The sequence below is a fragment of the Choloepus didactylus genome, chromosome 8 (assembly GCF_015220235.1).
Source record: "Choloepus didactylus isolate mChoDid1 chromosome 8, mChoDid1.pri, whole genome shotgun sequence".
NCBI lineage: Eukaryota > Metazoa > Chordata > Mammalia > Pilosa > Megalonychidae > Choloepus > Choloepus didactylus.
Window position 1 is genome coordinate 88,333,420 of NC_051314.1, and position 13,027 is coordinate 88,346,446.

Sequence of the window (13,027 nt, forward strand, 5' to 3'; positions counted from 1 at the left end):
GACAGTTTATATAAATCATTACTAATCCTCATGACAACCCTGCCAGTTTTTTATTAGTATCTCCATTTTATAGAGGAGAAAACTGAGAGTGACTTATCTAAGACCACATAGAAAAACACATAACATTTTTCTTTGGTTTACTATATTCCAGGCACTGAGCTAAACACTTCACACACATTATCTCATTTACTCCTCACAACAACCTTAGAAGTAGCAGTTATGCAGCTCTTATACTTTTTTCATTCCCAAGCATCTCCTAAATTATAAAAAAATTTAAAAATAGTTCCTGTAACCAAGGAACTAGTTGAAACCAAGGTCAAGAACATCTACAACTAGAAGTTTTTGTTGCACTAATAAGGAAGGTCACATAATAAGTTTTCATAACCACATAGTATTTCTCTGATTTAACAATTTTCCTTTGTTGTCCTATTAGGATTATTAAGGTGCAACAGAATTATTAGGTCATATTTATTTTATTTTTTGCCTACTAATATAACTTATTTCAACTACTTTTAAAAATAAATTTATGACAATAGAGTGGGTCTAAGAACAATGGTATAAATAGATTTTGGTATGAGTTATGCTCTTAATTCTTTTTTAAAAATATTTTTATTGTGCTAACATACAGCTAGCACAAAATTTCCCATTTTAACCATTCTTAAGTGTACAATTCAGTGGTATTAACTGCATTCACAATGTTGGGCTACCATCATCACCACCCATTACCAAAATATTTTCATCACTCCAAACAGAAACTCTGTTCCCATTAAGCAATAACTCCCATTCCCCCACCCCCACTGCCCCTGGTAACCTCTAATCTACTTCCTACATTTTGTTAATCCATTCATCTGTTGATAAAGCTCAAGAGTGGGGTAAGGCTCAGGGATAAAATAAGAGGGACTGATGCTCACATTACTTGGTAATTTTTTTAAGGCTTTTTAAAAGCAGTGTTAACATGTCTCCAAGATCACTAAATCAATTTGGAGCATGGCAACTGTAATGGTTAAGTTCATGTGTCAACTTGGCCAATTTATGATGCCCAGTTGTTTAGTAAGCAAGTACTGGCCTGATTGTTATTATGAGAATATTTCATGGTCTTAAACCATCAGTAAGTTTATTCCATCTATGGCTGATTACACCTACAATCAAGTGAGGAAATTGCCTTCAACAATGAGAGACATCTCATCCCATCATGAAGGCTTTAAAAGGAGAAATGATGAGTTCAACAATCTGAAGTGAGAATTTCCATCTCTACAACTTCAGCCAGCCAGCTTCTCCTGGGGAATTTATCAAGGACCTTCATCAGAGTTCCCAGCTTGCAGTCTGCCCTACAGAATTTGGACCTGTGCAACCCCACAATTGGGTGAGACAAATCTTATAAAAATCTCATAATTTTTACAGATATCACCTGTCAGTTCTGTTTCCCTAGAGAACCCTGACTAATACGGCATCCCTTGTGCACAAGAGTAACCAGACTCCCCATTGCAAGCCCTCGTGCGATTTAAAAATGTTTCACAAAGTCTGGGTACTTTTGGAAAATGAACTCTCTTTTGTATGGGTGCCATTTTTTGACAATCATTTAGCCAGGATTAATGCCTGTTGACATGATGCAGGCTGATACATTTTTAAATACACTGATTCATTTTGAAAAGAAATGCATGCTTATTAAATACTGTTTGGAAATACTGAAAATTAGAAAAAAACATTACCTATAGCCCTACCATCCAAACATACTACTAATATTTAGGGGTACTTCCCAAATCTTATTGTTCTTTTGGGTAGAGCACACTGATATACAATTTTGAATGTATTTATTATATCGTTACTTAGAGACCTATAGAATAATTTTAAGTGTTTTTTTTAATTAAATAACAGAAGGTTAAATAAAAACAAAACTTAAATTATCACATCACATTCATCATCTGGATTGTCCAGTGTTTATTCCCCTTGGACAGTTATTTAGGTTTCTCTAGTTTTTACTATTGCAAACATGCCACATGAATATCCCTAAATATTTTTTGTGTACATTTGCATATAATTCTCTAGGAGACATTACTAGAAATGAAATGGCTGTCTGAAAGATATATGCATTAAATTTTGGTACATATTGTCAAATTGCCATCCAAAAAGACTGTGCCAATTTAAATTACTAACAGTGTTGTACCGTTCTATTTGCATTTCCTTATCTACTGGTGCAGTCGAGTATCTTTTCACCTGTTTAATTATTCATTTTTATTTCTTCTTTATGTTCATATCCTTTTCACTGAGTTGTTTATTATTTTATTATTGAGTTATAGAAGCTCTTTATAAATTATATGAGAAAGAATAATGCAGCCCCTGACAGGTGTCAGATGCAGCTGGCCTGGAATAATACCTAGGCCCAGGTGTTCTCTACTTAACATAAACAATTTCAGAGAACATCAACATCACCAAGGTTATTCTCTGATTGTAACAGAGCAAGGTATGAACATGACCACTCCATATTCACGTGTGAGCACAGATTAAAAACAAGAAAATTGTGCAAATCACAAAATGACCAAACATTCCCCATCCAAATTAACATAAGGGCCTACTGCAACTTTGCCAGTGACACCTGTAGCCCCCATTCTATTCCTCCAACTCCCTGGATAATAAAGACATCCAAACAAAGAATTGTCCCCCTTTCCAACAATTCTCTCCCCCAAACACCTAATGCAAACCCAAAATCACCAAACAATCCCCTGCAACCCCTTCTTACTAAGATGACCCACAAAGTTCCCCGTGGTGTGTTGTCTCTCTGGATCCAACTTTGTTTGCCTATAGCTCTGGTCCTGGTGGTCTCTGGCTAGTGAGCGCCAATATCTGTATCTTAATCCTTTGTTCTCATCCATGACAGACATTTTTTGTCTTTCTCTTGATTCTTAACCTTGTTTTTGGTGTCTTTTGTTACTAAGTTTCTAATTTTATGTTGCTGATTTTATCAATCTTCTCTTCTTAGCTCAGATCATAAAATTCCCTACCACAGATCATAAAAATATTATCTAATATTTTCTTCTAATACTTTTACTAATTGTTCTTTTTATTTTTCTCTCTATAACCCATCTGGACTTTAATTTTGTTTGTGGATTATAAGAGTTGAAGTTTTTCCCAAATCCAGGACATTTCAGAATTTAAGTCACATTTATCACTTTTTCTGGACGGTTTTCCTTCACTCTCTCACCTCCAGCTCAATATTACAGGCTGGGTTAGGCGTCCTTGCTTTTTGTTCCCATAGCATACATCGCAACAAGCACTTCTTAGAGTACCTTGCTTGAGAACAAGGGCAATGTTTTATGAATCGTTGTACCTCTGCGTCTTCAGCGCAAGGACCTAATCTTAGTCGGTACACCTCTACCACCGTTTGTTGATTTGAAACTGAAAGAAAGCAGGGCTTTAGTCCCTGGGTCGTTGCCATGGTAATGGGGCGGGCTTTTAAGAGCTGCAACATAGTCGTACGCTACGATTGGTTAAGAAATTGACTGCTAATCTCATTCCCCTTCGAAATCTTCTCCCCGCCTATTAAAAACTAAAATTATGTAAACTGCACGAATAATTTCCGTGCAGTTTCGCCAAACCCCTTCCCTGAACTCTGGCCCCTTCTTCCGGCCCTAAGGCTGCGAGAAGGCACGCAGAGGACTCCTCTCCTGGAAGCACCGCGGACATACGACAAAGGGATCGTGCAGAGCCCCGGAGCTGACCGCAAGGGTGCTGGAGAGAGACTGGGCACCTGGAATGGGTAAAAGTCTGACGTTGCAAACCCGTCTTTCGTGCCCCAAAGGCTGAGTGAGTCTGGCCCGTCTTGTAGCCCAGTCCGCGGACCAAGCTTGTCCATCTTGTGCTAACGGTCAGAGCACGCGCCGCCTCCTGGGAAGTAAGTTCTGGGATCGGAAGCGGCGCGGTGACTTGTGGGAGGTGTAGTTTCAGGGCCTTCGAGTCCCGAGTCTGAATTGGGGCCTGAGAGGCGACTCCTCCCAAAATGAAATCGCAGTCATTTGCTTCTGAGAGAAAAGGCTGTTGTGCTCATTATTAATGAGACATGGAAGAATTGAAAAGTGGGTGGGAGGCTACAGACAGTCTGGGTATAATTTGGTAGCCTCCTTAATTTCACCCTCCTGAAGAACTAATCCCCACTCTCCTTCAGCTTCTTTCCTTGAAACTGCTGAGAGTTCCAGAATCTGGCTGGGACTGTTGTTTCACTCACCTAAACATTTGGGGGAGGGGGCAGGGGGATACCGTTTGGTTTCGTTTTCTTTCTTTTTGTTTCCCTGAGGGTGCTAACTGGAAGGCCTAAATAGGTGAGGGCGCTCAGCACTGTGCTTGGCCCAAAGAATCCAGGAGGTGTTTGTTATTTGTTGTATCTAACATGGTAAAGTTTTCTTGGAGTAAAAGTGATTACCCAATGTGGGGTAGGGACTTGGGAGGGAGAAATATATGCTATGGTAAGAGGATCTGAAAGTCTTTTCTTTGCCATTGCTCAACCCCTGCAGGAGATCTTGGCCAGCTCCCTCCAAGAAAATTGATAAATGAAGGGCCCTGTCACAAATCTCACTGCTACCTAGCAGCAGCATTAAAAATAGTACCCAGGCTCTCCCATGATGTCTTAGTTTCCTAAGGCTGTAAGTACCACAAACTGAGTGGTTTATAACAGCAGAAATGTATTGTCTCACAGTTCTAGAGACTAGAAGTACAAAATCAAGGTGTCGGCAGGGCTATACTCCATCTGAAACTGTAGGGAAAATCCTTCCTTTCATCTTCTAGCTTCTGGTGTTTGCTGGCAATCCTTTGCATTTCTTGGCATGTAGATGCATCACTACAATTTCTGCCTCCTCTGTCTTCATATGGCCTTCTCCCTGGTGTCTGTCTCCATCTATGTATAAATTTCCCCTTCTTATACATACACCAGTCATATTGAAATAGGGCTCATCTTATTAATCATATCTTCAAAGACCCTGTTTCCAAATAAGGTCACTTTCATGGAACAGGGGTTAAAACTTGAGCATATCCTTTGGGAAGGGGGGGGAACCATTCAACCCATAACATAGTTTACCTCCAGGCAAGCCAGTGAAGTGTAGAAATCAACTTTTCACCTCTAAGGGTGAATGAAGGCTAGGGAGGCAGTGTCAGGGAAAGGTGATGTCAGAATCTGACCTTTCTGCCTAGATGGATTGAAATCTGCTGCTTCTCAGGAATCTCATGTAGCTTGGCTATACAGAGAGAACTTACCCTTCCTGTGAGGCTCAGGAAGGAAGGAATAGCTGTTTGAATTTCCAGTGACAAAGGAACCTGGAACCCCTGAAATTGGTGAAGTATACATATTAAGTTGTATCCTCCTCCAGTCCAGCCTAAGCCATATTACCCCTCCCATTTCTTCTGCTCTGCCACCACCTCCAACTCCTAATGATTACTTTTATCAGTACTACACTAGCCTCTGGTATAATGGAATTAAAGAATTTCATTCTTTCCTCCCTGGATCACTTTAGGATTTGGATTCCTAATTGAGCAATACCCAGCAGCATGGGAAATGGAAAGAGCAAAGGCCTTGGCCTTAGAAAGACCAGGATTCAATTCCCAACTCCATCATTAAGCCTTACCTAATCAGATTACTTCTCTGAGATTCCTAATTGCTCTAAAATTAAATGAGGATAATAATATTTTCTCATAAGGCTGTGGTAGAATGCAAATGAGACTACTGCATTAAAGCACATAACACATGGTTGAAGGGACATTTGATTCAGGGGTAATGAATTTGGCTTCTCTCAGGTCCCTAAATGTCCCTGAATTGTAGCCAAAGAACTTGAAAAGGAAAAAGCATTTTGAGAAGCTTCTGTGGAAAAATCTTTTTCCCTAAGTATATGGTCATCAGGGGTATGTAACAGGAATGTGGGATGCTAGCATGTAAATGAGGATGATTTTTATTTTCCAAAGAGCTCCTGTATGCACCAGACTGCATTTCTGAAAATCTGTTTGGTTAGAAGCTGGCCTCCCCCTGGCCTGCATTTGTCCTCTGAGCTAAGTAGTATCTCTGAATTCTACTCTAGAGAATTCTGTTTCCAATGCATGTAAAATGAACATCAAACTCCTTACCTGACCTATAGGTCCTTCACAACTGTCCTCTGGCCACCTTCTGCTTATAACTGGCACTGCTCTCCATTTTGCTGTCCAGTCACTGGTCTTTATTTTCCTTCAACCTGCCAAGCTGATCCCCACTGAGTGCTTTGGCAGTTTCTGTTCTGTCTGCCTGGAACTCTCTGTTCCAAAATCTTCACACTTGCTACTTCACATCATTCTTGTCTTAGCTCATCTCCTAACAACCCAGTCTAAAGCAGTGCAGCATTTATTATTGTCTGATAATATCCTCTTTATATAGTGACTTGTTAATTGACTTCTCTTTCCTCCAGAGTCTATACTCCATAAGAGCATAGGCTTGTCTGTGCTGTTTACTGCTACATCCCCTGAATCTAAAAAACATGCCTGAATAATAACTCAATAAATATAATGCTGAATGACAAATAAATGTTTGAAGTTGTAGGAGAATCCAGTGGTCTAGAAGCCCAATTTTACCACATCTGATCAATGTATATAGGAGGTAGCCCACAAATATGGCAATGTGTGAGGACTCGGCCATGTCTTTCTTTCAGGAAGAATGGAGAAGCAAAATATCTTTTAAAAGTAGAACTAAACCTGTGGAGATATTGTTTTACTGGATAAAGATTTGGGTTAACATTGTTCCATGAAGCAAGAGTTGGCCATAATTTGAAATAAATCAGAGTTAATAACCCTTAAGTAGAAAAAAATTAAAGGTCTTTAACAGAGAAAGTTGAGCAGTGTTGCATCAGTTAAGGGGAAGTCTGTGCTAATAGGAAGTCTCTGCTCCTTCTGCCCACTCCTATCTTTCCTTGAGCAAACTTCTTACCTTCCGCTTGGCTTCCAATCTCTTTCACTTGTTGCCTATTCGTTTCCTCTTAACTAGACCCCTTCCCATCACTTCCATAGAACTCTTGGGTTATAAAAAGAGGTTGGTTTCTCTGTCAAATAGCACATGACTCAGGAAATACTACCACATTCCTGAGGTATTAAATCCCAGCTTACTTACCTTTGTATATTTTTATATCTCTATAGCTATTTGTCTTTTTACTGTTTGAAGAGAACATTGAACTAAAGAAAGAAAAAATGAGGAATTTATAAATAGAATATTATGAAGATTATGGAAAGATTTTATGTAGGGAGATCAGTGGTAAATCTTGTAGGATAGTTACAATCTTGGGACTTTAATACTGATCTTGCTTCTGAAATTCCACTGGGCCTATTCTTCACCAGCCTCATCCCAGCCCTAGAAGTAAAGAGAGGTGGCAGAATGTGAATCATTAATGGTTGAGTCAGTGTCTGAGAACTCCCATCATAGGTGCTTTCTGGTTAATTCTGAGTTAGCAAATATTTCTAAGGTTCAAGGCTTAAGTGGAGTCTCTTACTCCCCTCTTCTCCACAAATCAAAATTTTGGAACCTGTATTCCCAGTGGATCTTATAGAAAGAAGGAGATAGCTTGGCCCCAAGAGGAGCCCTGAATCCACTTATCCAATCAGCAGCTATATATACAATAGAAAGATTAATAAGTTCCTGGTTCTAGGGACTAAGGCTAGTCAAGGCAAGAAAACAAAAGAGTACATGAAGGCATATCTTTAAAGCTTATATAATTTCCATAATTTCTAAGTCCTCCTGCATAGATATGAGAAAAACAGACTTTTAATCACAGATGGTAAATGCACAGTCTATTTGGCTATCATATGATAAACATATTGCTAAGAAAATTCTTGCCATCATTATAAAACAGTTGTTTCAATTGGGAAGAAAAGAGAATTCCAAACTTGCATTAACATTTTTTTTCCTACAGGAGTTTTTGTATCAAAAGATGTATGACTATGAAATCCAAGCACCACTGAGCAAACACAATATTTGATTACATCTTGTTTTTGTTCAAGTGATGCCTTACTTTTCCTTTAATAACCAGCACTATTATAGACATAGCATCTTCCTATCATTCAAACAAGTTATCTGTGTCCCAAGAAACAGCTTTATTTTAGGAATGTTAATTCCCTTTTATCATAACATTTTCATTATGAAAACTGGTCTATAAAATAAAATTACTATATTTCAGTAATAGATATGAGGGCTAGAATCCTACCTCATCCTTTATGAAGTGTCATATACCAGTTGCATATTAATATGAATGATGCTACAACTTTTTCTAAAAATGTATAAAGAGAAATCCAAATATTATAAATCCCTTCTTTATTGTCTTGTGGGGCAGGGAAGTGTATTCTAATGTATTGGCAACTTTCAAATCTGCCATTATTACCTCTTTCAGATGCTTTCCTTCTTTAATATTTCCTTAGGATGTCATTTTTAAATCTTCTTTTGATTTCTTCAAGATCTAAAAAATTATATAATTTTATCATAACTCTATTTTTATATTCTAGCAGGAATCATGATATATATCTCCAGTTTTCAGATTTCTGAATTTAAAATGCCATACTATCAAAATGGGATATTTAGCCTAATTCTCAGACTACCGCTTTCAGGGATAACTAAGATCTCAGAAATTCCTAAATTACTTGCTTTTGGAATTAATGTTAGAAATATTTCAGTAATCAAGGAGTCCTTATACAAGTCCACATTTCTATAGCTTTCAAAATAAGGTTTTCCCACTTCTTGGTTACTAATTCTTCATTTTTTTCAGAAAAGATCATCAGAATTAAAAGAAAAGTGATCTTCAGAAAATTTTTCAAGGCAAAAGGTTTTGGGATACTCAAGAGAATCCTCTCGCCTTGCCTCAAGAGAATTCATTCAGAATTCTGTGGTGAGAATTAGAACTGTGAGCCAAGAAGCTCTGAGAGAAAAAAAAAGTCCCTTTTGGTGTTCAGACCCCATTGAGGAGGAGCAAGTAGTGAGAAAGAAAGTTCTCTCAAGAAGAGATTCAGAAAACTCCTTTGCTAACACTTACCTTATTTGGTTTTTCATGAATCCCACCTGAGGTCTCTTACAAGAATATATTAAATAATTTGGTGGGATAAAATTCCTCTAAATAGTACGATAAAAGCTTTTGAATGAAAATCAGAAATTAATCACCAACAGAAATCTCACGTAGAAGAGAAATCCAGTTGAATGAAAATCCCACAACTACGTTGAATATCATTCACCATCAGAGAGTCCACTCAGGAGAGAAAGATTTCAATGTGCTGCATGTGGAATAGGCACTCAGTATTACAAAATCCGGGGTGAACACGTACTTAATAGAGGCCCTTCAAAAGTGAAGAATATTGCAAGAGCTTCCATGAACACTCAACATTATGAAACCACAGAATTGTTTACAATAAGAGCAATTTCATAGGTATGTTGTATGGGATAGTGTTCAGTTGCCACTTACGTTTTGTTTCACATACTGAAGAGCTCACCAGAGGAGAAACTTTATACCTGTGATTATTGTAGGAAAGGCCTGAGGGACCATTCATTATTACTGTACCACTAGAGAAAACATACTAGAGAAAAACACTACAAATGTGTTATCTATGAGAATTGTTTCTGTAATAAGTCAAAGCTTAAAATGTAGCAGGAGGAGGTGTCCTCAGCTCTGGGACTACTTGGGGCCAGGTCTATGTAAGTAAATAACTTCCTTTTTGCACTTGAGTCTAAAGAAGGACCTTGTTGTGGGTTTTCCAAGATGTTTTTTTTCATGAATAGCAAGCACAGAGCCTTCATTTTCTGAACTGTTCCCATGTGGTTTATTCTTTACTTTCTCAGTTTGGGATATCATGATGGGAACTAAATGTGACTGCTGATGACTCTGGATATAAGATAGAAAGTGAAGCCACTCGCATGAACCCTTTGAGTTCTCTGTCTTCCCTTCCATCTCCAAGGGTCATGGCTTTGCTTGACTACTGCTTTTCTGGTTGTGATGGAAGTCCAGAGGAAGACAGTTTTTATCTGAGCTATTGACAATGCAACCCCTGGAGTTAGTGAACTTGAAAGATGTAGTTGTAGACTTCACCCAGGAAGAGTGCGCCTTGCTGGATACATCACGGAGAATGCTGTTCAGAGACATGATGCTAGAGATTTTCAGTCATATGTCTCAGTGGGATATCAAGTCTGCAGATCGGATGTATGTTCCCTATTGACGCAAGGAGAAGAATTTTGGAGAGGAGGAATAGGATTTCTCCAAAACCAGACTTGAGGCAGGGAAAGTGGCCTTTAAAAAAAAAAAAGAGAAGTAATAACCATATGATATCTCTGCAGGAAAGACACATCTATCATTATATCATCAGGAAGACAAAATAGAGATAGCATTTCACCAGAGAAGAAGCTGAATAGTATAGGACTTTGGGAGAGGAACATAGGTTCTGAAGCTGGAGCCTACCTCAGAATCTAGTTGGCCTCCCTGTCTCCTGCAGTTTTGGTTCAATTTACTTATCTCCTGAAATTATCAATGGCATGAAAAAAGTTCACCTTCAAAACAGGGCTTTTGCTAGAGAAAGAAAGAAGCTCTGAGCTCTGAAGTGTAGTGACAACATCCTCAATAGAGGCTTGGCTGAATTGTCTTTCCCTGTCTGCCTGGGTTCTGCATTGTCTGCTTAGTGCTTGGACTGCCTAAGAGTGAAATACCAGAGGAAGACTGTTGGCAGTGGAACTATTGACAATGCAACCACTGGAATCAGTGACCTTCAATGATGTAGCTATAGACTTCACCCAGGAAGAGTGGGCTTTGCTGAACACAAACCAGAGAAAGCTGTTCAGAGATGTCATGCTAGAGAATATTAATTATCTGGTATCTGTGGGATATCAGCTCTGCAAATCAGATGTGATTTCCCAATTAGAACAAGGAGAGGAACTGTGGAAAGAAGGATTAGGATTTCTCCAAAGCCAAAGTCCAAGTAGGGAATATGACCATAAGAAACAAGAAATGATAACCATGCAACATATCTGCAAGAAGGACATATCCACCATCGAGTCAAAGCAGGTTTCTTACATTGCAGAGGATCCCTTTGAAAGTAATGATTTGGAAGAAGATTTCATTCACAGCTCCACATTTACTCAATATGTATTAACTGACATGGGAAAGAAACCCTATGTGAGCAAACAGTTTCAAAAAGCCCTCAATGACCAGTCATCCTTTAGTCAACATCAGCAAATCCATATTAGAGGTAAATCATATGATTGTCATCTATGTGGAAAAGCTTTCAGAAGTAGTTCTCTCCTTAGACAACATGAGAAAACTCACACTGGAGAGAAGCCATATGGCTGCCATCTTTGTGGGAAAGACTTCACTAATAGTGCTAATTTTAGACGACATGAGAGAATTCACACTGGAGAGAAACCATATGGCTGTCATCTATGTGGGAAAGCCTTCAGTCAATCTTCCAACCTTAGGCAGCATGAGAGAACTCACACTGGAGAAAAACCGTATGGTTGCCATCTATGTGGGAAAGACTTCAGTAATAGTGCTAACTTTAGACGACATGAGAGAATTCACACTGGAGAGAAACCCTATGAATGTCATCTATGTGGGAAAGCCTTCATTCAGTGTTCTACCCTTATAAAACATAAGAGAACTCACACTGGAGAGAAACCCTATGAATGTCATCTATGTGGGAAAGCCTTCAGTCAGTATTCTACCCTGAGACAACATGAGAGAATTCACACTAGAGAGAAAAGATATGAATGCCATATATGTGGGAAAGACTTCACTGATAGTTCTACCCTTAGACGACATGAGAGAATTCACACTGGAGAGAAACCATATGTCTGCCATCTATGTGGGAAATCCTTCAGTCAGTGTTGTACCCTTAGAAGACATGAGAGAACTCACACTGGAGAGAAACCATATGTCTGCCATCTATGTGGAAAAGCCTTTAGTCAATGTTTTCCCCTTAAGCAGCATGAGAGGACTCACACTGGGGAGAAGCCATATGAATGTCATCTCTGTGGGAAAACCTTTAGACATTGTTCTGCCATTAGACGACATGAGAGATCTCACACCAAGTATGTTGTGAATATGGAAGAGTCTACAGCTGTAGCCCTAACCTTTTAAAAAATGAACGAACCCACACAGGAGTTAATTCTATGTCAATGTTATCTATGTAAATGTCTTTATATATAATCTATACTTAAACATGATTTAGTACACTGGGAAGAACCCTAGGTATGTAGTTACCTGTAGTAGATTTCAGTTGAGCTCCAGCCTTGGTGTGCACAATAGTTGAAAGTAGGAATAACTCCTCAACCAGGGAATCACACTAGAAAGTCTTTATCAGGAGCTGGAAACTCTAGAGAAATAACAGATAATGTTTGTGGGAGTATTCAATGAAAAAAAAAAAACGTGAAAAATCTTTTACTTACAGCACATTTGTAAAATATGTAAGGTTTCACATTGTATAAAATATTCCCTGCATACAGAATGAAGGAAAGCCCTCAGTGGTTTTGAATTCCTTAATCATTGTTAAAGTTCTCATACTAATGAAATGTCAACCCTAAAATCAAAGTGAAAATGCCTTCAGCTGGAGCTCACATCAAGAATATTAGACTGGGAAAAACATCTAACAAGAGTGCTTTACCACATAATTAAACTATAAGTTCAGAGTTTTGCCTAATGACCTATTAATGAAAAACATTAAGTAAAAATGTAGGAGTGTGAAGTAAGCTGGGACTGTTGAATGCAGAATTTTGTAATGAGTAGTAGGCAAGTATATTTAAAGTTCTTTTCAATAGATTAGTACTTGCAAATACTTATGATGTAAAAGCTGTAGCTGAAAATTCTATTATTTTGGTCAATTCTATTTTTTATAGAACTGTAAACATAATTATGACTAGGTTGGATCGGAAAATAACTTTGAATGTTAACTGAAAAATGCGCAACCCAAGATGATGTGTCATAATTGTTATATAGAGTTAACATGTTTGTAAATAGCAATGATGAATGGAATATAGATAAACAGATAACTTAGAAGTAAGAAAATTTAA

At 38.3% G+C, this 13,027-nt stretch overlaps 1 protein-coding gene across 1 annotated transcript; it reads left to right on the forward strand.

Moving 5' to 3' along the window:
* The first annotated feature begins 3,633 nt into the window (after positions 1-3,633).
* On the forward strand, positions 3,634-12,447 carry LOC119543182 (zinc finger protein 596-like). The gene is made up of 2 exons (XM_037847889.1): positions 3,634-3,889; positions 8,754-12,447. Exon 2 carries the CDS (start codon positions 10,707-10,709, stop codon positions 12,096-12,098), a length of 1,392 nt encoding a protein of 463 aa, XP_037703817.1. The 5' UTR covers positions 3,634-3,889; positions 8,754-10,706; the 3' UTR covers positions 12,099-12,447.
* Positions 12,448-13,027: the final 580 nt, after the last annotated feature.